At 39.4% G+C, this 19,369-nt stretch overlaps 1 protein-coding gene across 1 annotated transcript in view; it reads left to right on the top strand.

Annotated features, from left to right (window-relative positions):
* LOC102252163 (dedicator of cytokinesis protein 8) overlaps positions 1-19,369 on the top strand; it is a gene marked incomplete at its 3' end in the record, with an annotated part of 65,014 nt that overhangs the window by 27,794 nt on the left and 17,851 nt on the right. Inside the window, exons 4-5 of the mRNA XM_014529189.1 lie at positions 9,343-9,518; positions 12,727-12,798. Coding sequence (XP_014384675.1) covers positions 9,343-9,518; positions 12,727-12,798 — 248 coding nt within the window. The remainder of the gene's footprint in view (positions 1-9,342; positions 9,519-12,726; positions 12,799-19,369) is intronic.

Below are 19,369 nucleotides of genomic sequence, written 5' to 3'. Positions count from 1 at the left end.
ATAAAGAAGGATGAGAGACACTATCATGGTGTTAATGATCTTCACCTACATTTTTATAGAGAGAAAATCCTATTTTTTAAAAAATGAGAATAGAAAATTTTGAAGTGAAATGGAATGAACCAGCTGAACCATATTTCCTTGGGTGAAGAAAAGTATGTAAAAAGCCACATCCTGGATATGTACCAAACACCATGGTTACGTGACATGTTTGTACACAGGGGTGGGCAAAAGTTGGCGTAAAGTTGTTCATATAAAAAAAGACATGCAGGTTATTATTGCAGTAGCTTTATTAACTCTGTTTCTAATACAACTATAAACCTACTTTTGCCAACACCTGTATAACACTTATATAGGAAAAAAAAAGTCTCATACCTGAAAAAGCATTCATTTTTATTATGTGTTTAAGCTTCTGAACAATAAAGCAACCTTTTTCTTTTACTACTAAGGCTGAACGCTTGATAAATATGGCCCTTTATTATTTTTCTTGTGCCATTGCTCATGTGTGCTTCATTTTTCAAGCAGTTGGGCTGTTCTTAGGTTTCATTGATTTCACAGAGGGGACATGATAGAAAATGAAGATCTCAGTATGGTGTATAGTGTTCATGCAAATTCACATGGAAGATAGAATGAAAGACTGAGGCCCTGCATGCAGAGCAAGAGTTTCATTACTGTCACTGTTTAAAGCAGGGGAATCAAATCCGCCTTGGTAAAAATAGATGGTTGCCTACCATGGCATGTCAGCATCTTCCACTTGGTGGCATCAGGGGAAGACTGTCATTGGTGGAAGCAGGGAAGTAGTTAGTTTAAGACGTTGTACTTTGAAATTACTGAAGCCAAAAGAACCTGTCTTCAGATCTATTTACTTAAATATGGTAGAGAGCTGAAAGGATTGTCTTAAGCATTCATTCATTCATTCATTCATTTAAGAAATATGTTTTCAGTCTCACTCTGTGGCAGGAGCTGGTCTAGGAGCTGGGGATACACTGGTGAATATAGCAAAAGGTCTAGCCTTTTGGAACTTACATTCTAGAATGGGAGACATAGACAAAAAAAATGAATGTAGACCAAATCAAAGGGGTTTTAATGATTTGAAGAATGAAACAGGAAAAGGGAATAGAGAGTGACACAGAAGAGAGCCTATTTGGTGGTCTGTGAAGGCCTCTGTCTAGAAAGGAGACACTTGGGAAGGATTCTGAGTGAACTTGACAGATTTCTGGAGGAAAAGTCTTCTAGTCAGAAGGAACAGCAAGAGCAAAGTCCCCGAGGCAAGATTATGTGGCCTACTCCAGAAACAGCAAGGAAGCAGAGAGCGAGATGAACAGAGTAGGCAGTAGGAGATGAGATCATAAAGAAAGCAGGGCTGGGCCGTAGGCCTCAGAGACCATGGAAGAACTTGGGTTCTTCCCTTGGTTAAGATGAAGTCACTGTTTGAGACAGCGTGGAGGGACCTGGAGAGTATTAAGCTAAGCAAAATAAGCCAATCAAAGAAAGACAAGTATCACATGATCTCACTTATATGTGAAATCTAATGAACAAAGTAAACTGATGAACAAAATAGATCCAGAGACAGTGAAGCATGCAACAGACTGATGTATTTCAGAGGGAAGGGGCAAGTGGGAAGAGATTAACCAGTGAACTTATATGCATATATTCATAGCCCATGGACAGATAACAGTGAAGGGAAGGCTTGGGGAGGGGGTGGTGGGAGTCAATGGGGGGAAAAAGAGGACATCTGTAATACTGTCAACAGTAAAGATAAATTTAAAAAAAATGAAGTCGCTGAAAGCATTGAGCATCAGCCAGGCACAATCATAATTTTTATAAAGATTGCTTATAGGGTTCTTTATATGAGGATCATTCTGGCTGTCACAGGGAGAATAGACTGGGCTGGGTGAAATTGTTACAATAACTCAGGAAAGTAATGGTGGTGATTTGGAATAGGGTGGTGGGAGTAGAGAAGGTGAGAAGTGGTTGGATCCTAGATATATATATCAGAAGTAAAGTGGACAGGATTTTCTGATGGATAATACATAAGGTGTAAGAGAAAGAGAAAAATCAACATTGACTCCAAAGCTTTTGCCCTCAACAGCCCGTGGAATGGAATTGCCATTTGCTGAGATGAGAAGACTTGGAAGATATAGGAAAGCAGACTGGCAAGGAAATTAAAAGTTTGTTTTAAATTTGTTATGTTTGATAGGCCTATTAGATCACCAAGTGGTGATGTTGAGATATAATCAGAAAAGTCAACCTGGATTTCAAGCCAAAGGTTGAAGCTGCAGATATAGATTTGTAATATAAAAACCAAAAAAGGTATTTAGAGCCATGGGATTAGATGAGATCATCTGGGCATGAATACAGATTGAGAAGAGAAGATGTTTTTAGAACTGAACCTGTGTATGGGGAGGAGAACCTAGAAAAAGTGTCTCAAAGGGAGAGTGACTAATCGTCTCAATTTGCTTGGGACCGAGTGGTTTCCTGGTACATGGACTTTTAGAAGCTGAGACACACTAGGACAAGTATTTCAAGAAAGAGGGACTGATTAACTGTGTCCAGTATTGTAGATAAACCAGGACCTTTAAATTTGGCAATATGGAGGTCTCCGGTGACTTTTTGTTATTGTTAATCCTCACCCGAAGGTATTTTTCCATTGATTTTTAGAGATAGTGGAAGGGATGGGGAGAGACAGAGAAAGAGAGAAGGTTGGGGATCAAGCCTGCAACCAAGATACATGCCCTTGACCGGAATCAAACCTGTGACCCTTCAGCACATGAGCCAACACTTTATCCACTTAGTCAAATGGGCTAGGGCTCAGGTAACTGACACAACTTGTCTCTCATGAATAGCCTGATTTGAGAACACCCTCCATGAAGATAAACATTCATGAGGGTATGACACCAGTGTACCTGAAGACATCATTTCTCCTCCAGCCCACACAGAGCACCAGAAGCCTCCCCAGTGCTAAAACAAGGGACCCAGCCAGGTCCTCTGTGATTACTCCTGTGATTTGAGTCAAGCCATTTAGCCTCTGTTTTTCTTTCTTTTTGAACATAATAAAAGCCATATATGACAGGCCCACAGCCAACATCATACTCAATGGACAAAAACTAACACCATTTCCCCTAAGAACAGGAACAAGACAGGGATGCCCACTCTCGCCACTCCTCTTTAACATAGTCCTGGAAGTATTAGCCATTGCAATTAGACAAGAAGAAGAAATAAAAGGCATCCAAATTGGAAAAGAGGAAGTAAAACTGTCCTTATTTGCAGATGACATGATATTATACTTAAAAAACCCTAAAGACTCCATCAAAAAACTATTAGACTTAATAAAAGAATTCGGCAATGTAGCAGGATACAGAATTAACGCCAAGAAATCTATGGCATTTCTATACACCAATAGTGAACTTGCAGAAAGAGAGACTAAAAAAGCAATCCCATTTACCATCTCACCAAAAAAATTAAGCTACCTAGGAATAAACTTAACTAAAGAGGTAAAAGACCTCTACTCAGAAAACTACAGGACGTTGAAAAAAGAGATAGAGGAAGACATAAAGAGATGGAAGAACATACCATGTTCTTGGATTGGTAGAATCAACATCATTAAAATGTCCATACTACCCAAAGCAATCTATAAATTCAACGCACTTCCCATTAAAATACCAATGGCATATTGGACAGACCTAGAACGAACTCTCCAAAAATTCATTTGGAATAAAAAAAGACCCTGAATAACTGCAGCAATCCTGAGAAAGAAGGACAAAGTAAGAGGGATCTCAATACTAGATATCAAGCTGTATTACAAAGCCACTGTTCTCAAAACTGCCTGGTACTGACACAAGAACAGACATATGGACCAATGGAATAGAATAGAGAACCCAGAAATCGACCCAAACCACTATGCTCAAATAACATTTGACAAAGGAGGCAAGAACATACAATGGAGTCAAGACAGTCTCTTCAATAAATGGTGTTGGGAAAATTGGACAGATACATGCAAAACAATGAAACTAGACCACCAATTTATACCATACACAAAAATAAACTCAAAATGGATAAAGGACTTAAACATAAGACGGGAAACCATAAAAATCTTAGAGGAATCCATAGGCAGCAAAATCTCAGACATATGCCAAAGCAATATCTTCACCGATATAGCTCCTAGGGCAATGGAAATTAAAGAGAAAATAAACAAATGGGACTACAGCAAAATAAAAAGCTTCTGAACAGCAAAAGAAACCATCAACAAAACAACAAGAAAGCCCACTGCATGGGAGAACATATTTGCCAATGTTATCACCGATAAGGGTTTAATCTCCAACCTTTACAGGGAACTCATACAACTTAACAAAAGGAAGATAAACAACCCAATAAAAAAATGGGCAATGGATCTAAATAGATACTTTTCAAAAGAGGACATAAAGAAGGCCAGCTAGCCTTTGATGTGCATTAGGGGGCAAGAAAAAGCTCAGACTTCCTTAAATAGCTGTGAATAATTTAAACTTTTAAGGTATTTAAAATCTTTTTGTGTATATCTTGTATTCTGATGACCAGGCCTCTGAAAAAAAGTAGCTAGAAAGAAAGTCGGCACAAGAGAAGTATTGAAAATTGCTTCAGGGCAGTGACTTTGTTCTTTCAGGCTAGTGCAGGACTGCTGTAGGATCCCAGTGAGTATTTGTTGAAGGAATGAAAGTAGATGTATTAATCCAGGTTCGGCCAGAGCAGCGGACCCAGTAGGAGCTGCATCTGTATGTATATTAAAGAATTGATTACGGGGAATTGGCTACACTGGTGGTGACTCGCTAATTCCCCAGGATTGTCAGGAAGGCAAGATCACCAGAAAGCTGAAACTGCAGGGTATGAGCTGAACTTTGAGAGGGCCCCCACCCACTTTGAAAAAGTATCCAATGTATTTAGACCACCCAGGATAATCTCCATTTTGATTAACTTAGGGTCAACTGATTAGGGACTGTAATTACTTTGGTAATATTCTTTCACAGCAGCACAGGTCGATTGTATCAGTAGAAGGTGTGTGTATGCTACAAATAGCTGCAGCCTCCCTTCCGTCCTCCATCCCTGGCAAGAGGAAACTCTTGTAGCTCACCCTGTCTGGCAACATACTAGGAAGGGAATTCGGAGAATGTAGTTCAGCCTAGCCAAGTGGACACAGCAGAAAGCCATCGCTATAGATAAAGCCTGATTTAGGATCATTTGTATTCTTAATTATTTTCATTTTTAGAGGGTGTTTTGTTTTTATTATGATTATTTGGGTTTTTTTCTTATATCATTTTAACAAATGATAGACACAATATGATCATGCATGGTATAAGATGACTTTGAAATTACTTTGGATTCTAACATTTAAACTAGTCTTGGGTGTCCACTGACTTAGGAGGCCATACATAGCTCAATAAGCAGAAAAAACAAAATAGTTATCACATTTTTCTGTGTATAAGATGCTATTTTTTTCTAACATCGTTAGACTGGAAATCGAGGGGCATCTTATACACAGAAGTCAGCCAAGGAGGGAGCTGCATGGGTGCGTAGCTGCCCATACCTTGTCCATCAGGCTTCCTCTAACCACGAGCCTTGTTGTTACTGACGTCAGCTGATGCCACAATTGGAGGTGGAAGTAGAGAGGGACCAGAGCATTCTGAGCCCATAAAGATGTCAAAAAATAAAAATATAAGTACTGGTAAGTGATTGTCTTACTCTGCAAAGTTCAAACTGAATGTAATCAGCTATGAAAAAAAGCGTGGAAATAGAGCTGCAGAGAGACAGTTTGGACCTCCTCCCACTGAGTGTATGATCAGACAGTGGAGAAAACAGGAAGAACAATTCCTTAAGATGCCAAAAAAGAAGAAGACCTTAAGAGGAAAACCAGCAAAATGTTTAGAATATTGATTTCTTAATTTGGGGCTGGAAAAGTGGGAGGGGGGGAGCCCATCTTGAACATGGGGGGTGTCTTATACATGGAAAAATATGGCAATTTTCATGTTTGGCTTTTAAGCCCCCAAGAGCCCAAGTCCTGCCCTAGGGATTGACCTTAGATCAACTCCCCACCCCATCCCCAAACTTCAGTCCCCAATAAAATGCAGTACCGTTGTAACACTCTCCAGTATTTATTTTCTCCCTTTGCTTACCGCTAAATAGGCATACTGTATGTATTTGTACGTATGTGTTGATTGCCTCACAATAAATCCTACTATTGAGATTAAGATCTCACATAGTTTAGAAAGAAAAATCTATTTTGGTTCCCAGTTATTATTTGAATTTGCAAGAGGAACAACTTGCGTGGAGGCCTTGTTAACCTTAATCGCTCTCTCCACCCACTTGCCAATGGCAAGACTAGTTTACATCACATTTACAATGAACAGTTTCCTCCCTTATTAGTTTTAGTATGGAAAGGGTAGAGGAGACTTAAATACCAGCTTGTGTGCAGTACTAGAACCATACTCAATAGTGCTATCATTGTGGTTTGTGTTCACAGTCTATTTAGTCGTGAAACCTATTCAGACCTCAGGAGGTTATGACTTTATGATCAGTTGTGCATATAGCACTGGGCACATTGTCACACAAGTAGTGCTCAATGGTGATACTTTTTTTTTTATCATAGCTTTTCCCTTCAAAGATAGTGATTTATACGTGCAAATGTGACAAACGGTACCACCTCATGGTTGTTGACTAAAGAGCGATGGAAACATGCATGAGAGGATCTCCCTGCACTCTTCTTCTGTGTCCCTGATGCCCAACCCAGTGGCTTGTGTTCAGTAGATGCTCAGCAGATAATTGCTGAATAAGGGACTCAGCCACCCTTTCTCCTTGGTTCTTAGAGATAATAGGAGCTGCTCTCAGCCAGGTTTTCATCAGATGTGGCTTTGAATTTCAGGGATATGACACTGAATTTTTTTCTCTTTGATGATTGCACACAAATGCCATTCTCTATGGAAGCTTCTGCTTACCAGGTATTAGTGCTAGAATCACATTGCTTCTAATTGTGCCTCACTATAATTCCAAGTATATATTTACAGTGCCTCTGCCTGAGTAATTGATATTCTTTATATTAAATTTACATTTATTACTTCTTTAATTAATTAACTTACTGTTGTTCATTTTAAGCAGACAATCTCATGAGAAACTCCGAATGGACTTGTGGGTAGTAGTAAATGTATATTTTTTACTCCCAAACACACTTACTCTTGTCTTGTGTTTTAATTATTTCTGGAAATACACATTTCCTGAAAAGCCCACAAGAGAAAATAAAATAATAGTGGTTAAGAACATGAACCTGCCTAGGTTTGAATTGCAGATGGGCTACTTCCCAGCTGTGTAACCATGTGCAAATTATTACATCTCTAGCCTTTACTGTCCTCATCTGTAAAATGGGAATAATAAAAGTGTGTACCTTATAGAGTTCTAGTGAGAATTAAATGGGATAATGTAAATAATGACCTAGCCCTATTTTTCGACACATAGTTAGCACTCAATAATTGTTAGTTGAATAGGTATAAACTTTACACTACTAAGGTTGGGTGTGCAATAAATGCAGTTTTCTTCACTTCAAATATAAGTCTAATTTCTTTACTTCAAATATAAGTCTTCTGGTTGTGGTGAGGAGTGGGAAAGTTCACTTTCCCTATTGAGGTTGGTCTTACGTAGGTTTGCAGTAGGCTTTTTTGTTGCGTGCATAGATGATGCCTGTGGTTCCCTCTGGCTGAGGTCAACAATGTTTTTCTGCAAACTCTGTCCCCACCTGGCTCCTGCATAGGCTGATGACTGGTTCCCTGCGCCCTGCTGGTCCCTGTTGCTTCATTTTGAGAGGCAGCCTATAAGGACTATGGTTGTCTCCTTAGCTGACCTCCAAAGTCCCTTCCAAATAGAAGCAAGAGAAACTTCCTTGTCCTCTCTCACACCACGTGAGAGCCAAGGGGAGCTAGGGAGAGAGTCTTTGCTCTGTGTTCTATTGAAGGATGTCTGTTGCCTTCTCTGCTGCCCCTTCTGCCCCTTCTGGCATTGTGTAAGTCCTCCACCTTGAAGCATCTCAGTCAAAAAGGAGGGCAAAAAGCCGCTCAATTCTCAGCTTTGTCCTCACTCCCTAACATGTCATCCATGTCTCCCCCACCAACAGGGACAACAGGGGTGGGGAGGGACAGGGCAAGACCCATTTACATTCTCTTACCTTGTTTCTTTTTGCCTCTTCAATAACACTCTGTTCCTCCTCTCCAGCTTGAAACCCATACATCTAGTCTGATGGACAGTTTCAGGGCGATGAAAAACCGGTTTTATTAGCACTTCCTTTGGATCTGTCCCTGTTTCATATCGAGGTAGTACAAGTCAAGAATCTGGGGTGTTTTTTTTTTGTTCGTCTACAGAGAGGGGGTCAGAGGTAGAGAACAGTACTTCCTTGGGCAGATGACTCCAGATAGTCTGCCATAAATGAACACCATAGAGCTGCTATTGTATTATTATTATTAATAATTATTACACAAATCTACTGATCTAAGTGATTCTTTTACTCCCTTAAGGCAGTGGTTCCTAAGTCTTTGGACTTCACAGACAAGAATATATATTTGTTGAATTGCCAACTTTTTATCTTATCAACTAAAGAAAATTATTTTTTTTATCACCACCACTTCTATCACTTCTTTTATCCTCTCCCCTGTGGAAAGACATGAGTGAAGAGCAAAAACGCCGTCATTTTAAAGCAAGTACAGTAGCTATATGAAACCTCAGCCCATTGCCCGTAGTTTTGCTCATTCAACAGCAGGCAGTGAGAATGTCTCGCCGACCAGCACAGTCAGCCCAGCAGCGTCTGGAAGTCACTGCCTTGGGAATGTTTCAGCCCCCAGGTCTGGTTCCCTGTGGGCTGTGATTGCGAGTGCAGGGTATCAAGAACCCATGTAGAGGATAACCCAGGCCAAAGGAAACACCATGCTGAAATAGTCAAAGGAATGTTGTTGAGTTTGCCTGCATTTCTGGAAAACTGCCTCTTTTCTACTTCACTGTATGGCCTCAGAGAGTGTTTGCAGGAGAAATTGTAAAAATGCAGCAAAGCCTTATGATCTCATTTTGGATCTCCTCAGGATTTCTCATCAAGGTGCAATTAAGCAGAGAAAAATTCTGCCTTGGGGTATGATTTTAATTACTCACCGTGTTCTGACTCGACTTTCCGAGCTGCGTTTCTTTTCCATATCGCTGCCTCTGTGTGTGACAGCTCCTCGGAGCTAAGAGTAAAGCACTTGTACTGAGTGGAAAGGGGTAGGGGGACCAACACCTACTGTCGCCTTAGTGCTTCTATCTGAAAACCGAGAGGGAACCTCCTTTTCCTTTTTCCTGCCTCTGCAGCCTCAGTTTTATGACCCAGTGGAGCCGGTGGACTTCGAAGGACTTCTGATGACACACCTGAACAACCTGGATGTGGAGCTGGCCCAGGAGCTGGGAGACTTCACGGAAGACAACTTGGACGTGGTGTTCACGCCAAAGGAATGTCGGACTTTGCAGCCCTCTTTGCCGGAGGAAGGGTAAATCGTTTTCTTAAACTGTCCATGGGATTGTGACTGTCTGGCCTGTTCTTGGTAAGGGGAAAGGTGCTCTAATTTTGGACTTCTTTTAAAAATAAACTAAATTACTCAGCTCTGTTGAGATGTGCAGGATGACTACGATAACCCAAAGACCTACATGTAGACAGGTTTTGAGTTGGTTTGACCAGAGGCTTTGAAAAGTCATATGGGAGCTAAGCCAGTTAAAGTGGTGCATGGGACAAAACAGAATGCTCCATCAGAGGTGAAGAGTGCAGGATCTGGAGTCAGACTGCCTGGTGTCAGCTCAGTGACCTTGGGTGGGTCATGTGACCTCAGGAAGCCTCAGTTTCTCCATTTGTAAATATGTCAAGATTTTTCATAAATTTTTTAAACCTCCATTCAGAAGCATTTTAATTGGTTAATGACTGAATCAAGGTATAAACATAAGTTGGACCCATATTTGTTGAGCATCTACTATGTGTTGGGCAGTGGGATAAAAAGATGAATAAGGCAAATTTCCCTTCCCTTGAAGAAACTTTTGTCAAGTGGAAAAGGAATGGAGAAAGCACTGTTGAGTGAATATGTGAATAGCTGTTTAGGGCTTGAGTTTCCACAGTGGGTTAGTCTATGTGTTTATAGGTATGGGCGTTAGCTCTTGTTATCAAACAATGGAATTATATCTAAATGAAAGTTGTTACTTCTGTAGTGTAAAAAGCAATGTCTCTTTGGAGATTTTGGATGAACTTTGATTTGCATTCATTTTCAAAACAAAGTTAACATTCACATCCTCCTGGACATTTTCAACCTCCTCCTCTTCCCCAAAAAGTCCCAGAAAGAAGATCATGAAACATGGCCCCTGCCCTCATTACTCTGGGCTATTCTGATTCTAGTTTGGATTTCATTTTATTACAGTTTAAGGAAGTTGGATGACAGTGAACAGTGACACGGTATTTTTTACCCTTTGCTCTGTTGTTTAGCTAGTTCTCATTCGCATAGAGCTTACCACATGCTCAGTTCTTAATGTTTTGAAAATACTCACTTCCCACAAAATAAAAACTTCGTGATCCTTTGGAAACATTTTTCCCTAAGGACCAGTCCATCTATTCAGGTTTGACTTTAACGTAGGTAGTGTCTATTATTTTTACTCTTAGGAGAATCATTTAATTTGATTTCTTTGTGTAAAATTCACATGCTCAGTTCTTAATGTTTTGAAAATACTCACTTTCCACAAAATAAAAACTCCGTGATCCTATGGTTAATTATCTTCAAGTGAGTTAGGATCTTGGAAGAACCTGTTTAAAATATTTTAGAGGTAGGAGGATTTTTATTTCTTGAGATTTGATAGAGGAGGTAATATTTTTCTTAGCCTTATTTTTTAGTGTAATACTACCTTGTTACTGAAATTTATAGCTAACACTGTCTGTCTGATGACTTGAATACAACTGGTACTGTTTCAATCCTTGCCCCAAAGTCTTCTGTGTCATTAAAGCCCAACAAGGTACCATGGCCATCATCAGCGTAAACAGCTGATCCTGTTGAGCCCCCTGTGCCTAGCCCAGAAACTTTGTGTTGAGCAGTGATCGGTGGTCATTATAAGCCTGCACTCCAAAGGTGAGCTGCCTGGGTTCCGGCCCCTGCTCTACCACCTCCTGGGTGACTTTAAGCCAGATCCTTCTCACCTCATTTTTCTGCAAAATGAGAATAATGATAGCACCTGTCCTTTGGGGGCTGATAGAAAATTAACTGAATTACTACCTTTAAGGTGATTACATCAGTGCCTAATGCATAGTAAATGGTACTTAAGTATGAACTATCATCTGTAGGTCTTATGTGTTAGACACTCTTCTAAGCACTTCACATGCTAACTTATTTAAACTTCATCACAGCTCTCTAAAGGACATGCTCCACTATTAATATCACCAATTTAAGGTGAAGAAACTGAGGCACAGAAGGGTTGAGTGACTGGCCCAAGTTCACATAGCTGATAAGGGGTGGGGCTTAGATATAGACACGCAGAGCCCAGTGACCACGTGGCTAATGTTTAGAATACTTCACCTAATACTAACAGCAAGCCTACACAGTAAGTACTGTTCCTATCTCCTTTTTAGAAACAAGAAAATTAAAACTTGCAGTACTTGGACTTACTTATCTCTGTACTTAAGTATGAACTATCATCTGTAGGTCTTATGTGCTAGACACTCTTTTAAGCACTTCACATGCTAACTTATTTAAACTTCATCATAGCTCTCTAAAGGACACGCTCCACTATTAATATCACCAATTTAAGGTGAAGAAACTGAGGCACAGAAGGGTTGAGTGACTGGCCCAAGGTCACATAGCTGATAAGGGATGGGGCTTAGATATAGACATGCAGAGCCCAGGGACCACGTGGCTAATGTTTAGAATACTTCATCTAATACTAACAGCAAGCCTACACAGTAAGTACTGTTCCTATCTCCTTTTTACAAACAAGAAAATTAAAACTTGCAGTACTTGGACTTACTTATCTCTAATACCAAAACATTGGGGGAAATAGCAAAACAACTTTGTTGCTGTGGGAAATTAATTCTTTCTGATTTCAAGACTCTGGAGCATTTGAAGAGTATCTCTCGTGACGTGCAAGACCCACCCCAATCAATGATCACCAATCAAAGCCAGTGTCTGTCAACTTCTTTTTTTACTTTTTATTTTTTAAATTTTATTTTATTGTTTAAAGTATTACAAATAGTACGTAGTACATATGTCTCCTTTTTCCTGTCAACTTCTCAAAGCATAAGAACACTGTTCTCCATGGCTTTCAAAAAGAAAGACATGCATGTTCTAACAAGGTTACACGTGAGCAAAAACTATGCCCAAGTTACCCCTCCGAAAAAATGGTACTTACACTTATTTTTCCTTGTTTTGTATGTGATTACAGCTAGTTCTACCTGTCTTGTGTCAGAATGCCTTTAGGGATAAGTATGGTTGAACACAATTCTCTGTAACAAAGAAAACCCACAAAGCATAAAATGCCAACATATCTTTCATCAAAGTAAAAATGTTATTGCTTGAGGAATTCACTTGGAATGACTGGGTAAGGACTGCCCCAAGCATTCTCATTTGACATGGATTTGAAACCGTGCTGCTCTCTCCTTAGTTATGATAAGGCCTTGCTTTGTTGTTTTTGCACAGTAACAACATGTTTTTATTTTATTACCCATCTCATTAGGGTTGAGCTGGATCCTCATGTCAAGGACTGTGTTCAGACCTATGTTCGGGAGTGGCTAATTTTAAACCAGAAGTAAGTTCTTTTTTTTTTCTCTCTCTCTCTCGCTTTACGTATTTATTTGTTTTCTATTTTTAGCTTTTTAATTGTTTTTTTAACTCATAGATTTCTTTCAAGAGCCCTTTTAGGTTTACAGAAAAATTGGGTAGAAAGTACTGACAGTTCTCATGTATCCCCCGGCCCTGATCTCCCAATAGTTTCTCCTATTATTAGCATCTTGGGTTTAAATTTTATTTTATTTTTTAAAATTTTTTGCACATGTCCCAAAATGATCATGAATATTGATTTGGGGGTTTCAATAAATTTTAATGAATATGCAAATTTGCAAATACAAAATTCATGAGTAATGAGGATTGACTGTATCTTGTATTACTCCCCTGCTCAGACACCTGCTAAGGCTCCCTACTGCCTACTAAGTCAGATATAAACTTCATCTGCTTGCCTTTCAGGGGCTTTAATAACCTAGTCCCATTCTGTCTATTAAAACTCACTTTCCTTAAGTCCTGGAGTCATTTCCTTTCTCTGGGCCTGTCTCTCTTCCTCACTAGTCCACCTCTACCCCCTTGCTCTTGTTTCCCCTCTGGGCATGCCCTCCCTCCCCTCACCTGCCTACTAGATCAGCGGTTCTCAACCTGTGGGTGGCGACCCCTTTGGGGGTCAAATGACCCTTTCACAGGGGTCGCCTAAGACCATCGGAAAGCACATATATAATTACATATTGTTGTGATTAATGCTTTAATTCTGTTCAATTTGTAACAATGAAATTGGGGGTCACCACAATATGAGGAACTGTATTAAAGGGTCGTGGCATTAGGAAGGTTGAGAACCACTGTACTAGATCCTCCCTAAGGATTAAAGGTCAGATAAAATCTCTTTTACTTTTTGTATCTATCTCTGATAGATTTATCCTTTCTTGGATGGATCTTAAGTGTGGTACATTTCGTGCAATTGATGAGCCAATATTGATACATGAATAATAACTAAAGTCCATAGTTTACATAAGGGCTCATTTTTGTGTGTGTTGTATATTCTATGGCGTTGACAAATGAATAATGACATGTATCTGCCATTATAGACTCATACAGAATAGTCTAAAAATCCCCTGTGCTCCACTTAGTCAGCCCTCCCTAGCAACCACTTATCTTTTTATTGTCTCCATAGTCTGGCCTTGTTTCTCCATCTTTTTTTGTGGCTTGATAGCCAATTTCTTTTTTTGCTGACTAATATTGCACTACATGGATTTACAACAGCTTTTCTATTCACCTACTGAAGGAAAAAGTTACATTTCAAAAACGAAGAATAGAGTCTCTGTTTTGTTTCCATTCTGATGAATTCCTGGGATGGGGGAAGGGGGGTAAATAAATGAACTGAAACTGGGCCTGAGATTCAAAGATAACATTTAAATTAGTGACTAAGAAATAAACTGTTGCTAGCCTTTTAGTCAAAAAAGCTGCTCTCTCCTGGGTTAAACAAGTATTTTGTGACATTGTCCTGAGCTTTATGTCTCCATGCCACCGACCTGGACAGCATTCAGCAGATTGGGGGTGGGGGGGGGGTGCCCTACTAGAGAAACATCAGAGAACCTGTGGCAACAGTCCTTTTTCACCTGCAGTTTTGCCTTCTGCACTTGTGCTTTCTGCAGTTTCAGTCACCAGCAGTGAACCACTTGTCCACAAATATTAAGTGGCAAATTGCAGAAATAATTCATAAGTTTCAAGTGGCTCACCACTTTGCGCAGCATGATGAAATCTCGCAATGCCCTGCTCCAGGCCTGGATGTGAACCATCCTTTGTCCAGCGTCTCCACGCTGTATACGCTCCCCATACGTTAGTCACTTAGTCGCCACCATCTTGGTTATCAGATCAACTCATGGAAATGCTTGTGATACCCTCAGAGTAGCCTAATGCTCCGTCACCATGCCTACATCATTCACCCCCCTTCATCTCATCACGCAGGCATTATGTCATCTCACATCATCACAAGAAGGGTGAGTATAGTACAATATTAGGAGAGAGAGGGAGCACACTCACGGAACTTTTACTGTAGTATATTGTTATAATTGTTCTATTTTATTATTCGTTATTGTTAATTTAATTTATAAATTAAACTGTATCATAAGTATGTATGTATAGGAAAGAACATAGTATATATAGGGTTTGGTACTATCTGTGGTTTCAGGCATCCACTGGGGTTCTTAGAAAAAGTATGCCCCTCGGATAAGGGAGGGTGACTGACTTCAAGTTCTGATACCCTCCATTGCCTATACTTCAGTAAGAATTACTGCTCTATGGGATAAAGGATGAAAGACTTTGGGAGTTGGGTTTTATCTAGTTCCTGGAAGTGTGCCATTGAATTTGTGCTGGTGTTTTTTGAAGTCATGTCAGTATGCATAGTATTTTTAATAGCTGAAAAAGAGAAAGCTTCGCTTCTATAAAGTAATTAAGAGAAAGTTAGATGTTAATCCATCATCTGTTCTAATTGGAATTGAAAACCAAGTTTGCCAGGCAATAAAATAAGATTATGCTTTGCTGGTAATAAATAAAAGATTTCAGGACAAGTTGTTCTCAAGTTTTTATATGTTATAATTAGAGATACTTTCCAATATTAAGGTTCTGAAAAAAAATCTAAGAAATGATAAATGGAAAAGTCCATTTCACTTCATTTGGTTTTTATTTGCTGTTTAGGACATTGCACTTTTTCATTCCTGCTCATTTTATTCATGAAGTTGAATTTCATGGCAATTCCCATTGGAATATTTCTTTTCTCTATCTTGTACAAACTTAAAAGAAAAAAATGACTCTTTAGAGTGCTCACTGTAGAAATTTTAGAGATTGCTGCACAAGGAAATAAAAGGAGAAAACAAATCACTCAATTTCACTATAGACAGATAATCGTCTATAAAAATTAAATCAAATTATAATACTATTTGTTAGAATGATGGCTTCTCTGGAGCAAGAGTAAATGAACTCAAGTCATGGTTCCACCTCTTGCTAGCTGAGTGACTAAGACAAATTATTTCTTTGTACCTCAATATTCTCGTTAGGAAATAGACATTAGAATAGTACCTGCCTCATAAACTTTTGTTGTATGCAAAAAATAAAGTAACATGTAAAGCACTTAGAAGATTTTTGGCATATGGCAATTATTCCATAAATATTAGTTACTATTTATGATACTTACTACATAGCCTTACAGAATAAGATTCATTTGTTCTTGCCCAATTGACAAATTATGTATATTAGACCAATTAGTAAGATGTTATATGAAAAGGAAAAAAACAAGGGACAACTCAGTGTTGTTAAAGCTTAATTCAGTGATCCAGGGTAGATGTCACATCATAGGCACTACAGTTTAAATATTCACTAGAGGTCCAGTGCACGAATTCATGCCAGCCTGCCCCGATCAGGGCTGGCCGGGCTGGCCTCAGGGAGGGGATGCAGGAGGTTGGCCGGCCAGTCTGCCCCTGATCAGGGTAGGGGGATCGATTGGGGGCAGACCTGGCTGGGGGGAGGATCCTCGGGCGGTTGGCCAACCATGCCCCCTGGTCAAACTCCTGGACAAACTCCGGGTCGAGGGGACAATTTTCGTATTAACCTTTTATTATATAGGATGTAATAAAGTGGAATAAAGATAAGATTCAGAATATCATAAGGTTTATACTTTAGAGCTTACCTAGTTCCAATTCAACTCATCTAAAATATTCCTCTCAAGTAAAATAAGATTTTGTGAAGATTTTAGAAAAAGCACTTATATTAGCATTTCAAAGGAATGAACCCAAAACTCTATCCCATGTATTTTAATGCACCACAGAGGGAGAAACTCCCTTCCTCTAAAGAGCCATGCTTAATGAAGCCGGTTCACCTTCTATCGATATATCTTTGTCATCCATAACCATGCAGTCAAACACTGATTTAGTTAGCTCCTTTATTCCCCAATTATCTCCTTGCTGATATTACATTTCTCTGTGATATCTGGGGTTAGTCTTTTATGTTCTTGCTGTCTGTGATAATGGCTTTGAATCCCACTTAGGGGGCAAAGGAGTGAAGTTATGGCCACTTCTGTTCCCTCCCACTCTCATAATTCTATAGAGCGTTTGCCACTCAAGTTCTATAATTGAGACCCTTAAATCAGACAAATAGTACTGCCCATGAAGGGTAGAGGACATTTCAGATTTTCTTTTTAACTTAATAGAGAAAGATTAAGCTATACGGAAACATCAAATACATAATCTCTTGGGGGGTGGGGTAAATATATTTTTCTACTTGAAATGTTTGTGTTTCTTACACTGGAAGATGCCTTGAATGAATTCCACTCTATCTTTCATGGATAGAGCAAGTTTTGTGTCCTTGCTCAAAAAAAAAAAAAGTTTTTCTCTTTAGGATTTTTGAAAATCATCATTGATCGAATGATTAGAACGGTGCCCTGGTTACTTGTTTATCCCATCTTACTTTCAGATATTTTGATAATTTTGTATGGATTGATGTTTGCTGGCATCCTTTGGGTGACATTAAACACTTTAAGCATTATATCCTCTGTCATTTTCTCTAAATGAGCTAAAGTGATTAACTGAAAATGTGTTTGATGGAGGAGAGTCAAACTCTTAAGTAATTAAACTTATTTGCATCCTGTTTATTCTTGGTGTATTATCCATAGCGACAGTGAAACATTGCATGAGGGTTATGAGCAGCATCATAAAAGTCCTTATACTTTGCCTTTCATCTTAGGTGATTAAGGTTGTTTGGGAGGAAGGTCATACTCAAGGAGAGTTGGGATATCAAGGAATGGGGTATCATCTGTTTTATTATGCCATATTTTACTCCCAGTGAACTGGTAAACAATTAAAATTCAAACACATCAGTGCATATAATTCAGTTACTCCCCAAACACCATCAGAATGTCTCCCTGATCAACAATTGCTTATTATGACATGCATTTGTTGTGCTGGCTGTCAAGGTGTTTAGCTATTAGCTTTCTAAATGTGTGGAAAGCAAGCCAGGCTTGTCAGCCCATGCAGTTACAAAGAGCAGTCCAGTTGCAGGTAACACTGAGCCACTCTCTTGACCTGCTACTAGTATGTGCAGACTCCTTGTCCCCTCAAAGCCACACCCGCTAAAGCCCACTTCAAAGGCCATGGCTTTCACAAAGCCTTCCCTTCTCTGCAATTTCAAAGCATGTTGTTTGTATTTCTCTTAGAACAGTGGTTCTCTACCTTCCTAATGCCGCAACCCTTTAATACAGTTCCTCATGTTGTGGTGACCCCCAACCATAAAATCACAGGTTGAGAATCGCTGTCTTAGAAGCTTTTGTCATACTCAGCATTACATTCTAGTTACTTGACTAAAATTTTATCTCCCCTGCTAAATATGTGATCTTTCTCACTAAACTATCACTTCACTGAGCACAGGGACTCCTTTAGAGCAGGTCTTCTTGTGTCTTCCTCTCTGCATCCTCTTTGGTGCCTTATTCTCAGGAGATACTTTAATAAACATTTGTTGAATGGAAGAATGAATGAAACTTTAACAAGCAAGTATCCATATTGTGGTGCTCTAAGGCAAGTGTTCTCAGATCTATCAGACCTAACACCATCTTTCTGTAACAAGTATTTTATAATACTACCTTTGTAACCCACAAGCTTTCTTGTTTTCAGAAGTCAATAAAATGTCCCAACTGTTATATAGAGGGCAGATAAAAGGAACATAATATCTAAAATAGCATGCATGCAAATACATAGATGCTTGGGCACAACTGCACCAGAGAACACAAATAACATAGCTGTTGGCACTTGCAGGAAGAATCATTGTGAAAAATAACACCTACAAAAACAGACTGCGGCAAGTGTGTTGTATGGGTGATTCAACTACCACAAACAGCATTGCTGCTGTCAGAAATGTGGTTTTCTAAAATGGGGGAAAACTCGTGGCAGAACTCGAATCAGCACAAAGTTTAATCTCCCCTTCATTTACATGGTCGTGGTTTTCCTGGAAAACAAAGTACAAAAATACTTTATATTTATTTGCAAGATGCTAGAGGGCCTTGGCTCAGATATTTACAGACTGGTTTTCCCACCTCCATAAATGTCCAACAGGACATTTGATAGATGTGTTGGATGCTGAATTTGGAGTGATCCTTCATAACGTATGATGCCCCATGCATGCAGAATATGAAATATAGTAGCACAACCCAGTCATTGCGACAATCAAAAGGGGAAAGAAATACTATTTACCCTCATTGGGAACCATTGCTACTAAGACATCAGAAAATTGGAATCCCAAAATCTGTGGTTTTAGCAGTACATCTGGGAAAGGAAATCCACAAAGACTCCCTGGAAGGGGTGGAATGGAATAGGTTTAATCAGGACAGTAGTTTCATTCTGGTGTTGTTGTTGTTGTTTGGGGGGTGGGGAGCTCAGAGAAGTCTACAAGTGGAGTCTTAAAATGAGCACTTTTCAGAGTTCTACTTTTGTTTTTTGATATGAAATTAAATATCCCATCCTATATAAAAGCATAGTATGCAAATTGTCCCCTCGACCGGGAGTTTGTCTGGGAATTCAACGAGGGGCTGGGGCTGGCCAACTGCCTGCAACCCC

The sequence above is a fragment of the Myotis brandtii genome, unplaced genomic scaffold (assembly GCF_000412655.1).
Source record: "Myotis brandtii unplaced genomic scaffold, ASM41265v1 scaffold672, whole genome shotgun sequence".
Lineage (NCBI taxonomy): Eukaryota > Metazoa > Chordata > Mammalia > Chiroptera > Vespertilionidae > Myotis > Myotis brandtii.
Note: the sequence above shows the minus strand (reverse complement) of the source record. Positions and strands in the feature narration are given on the sequence as shown.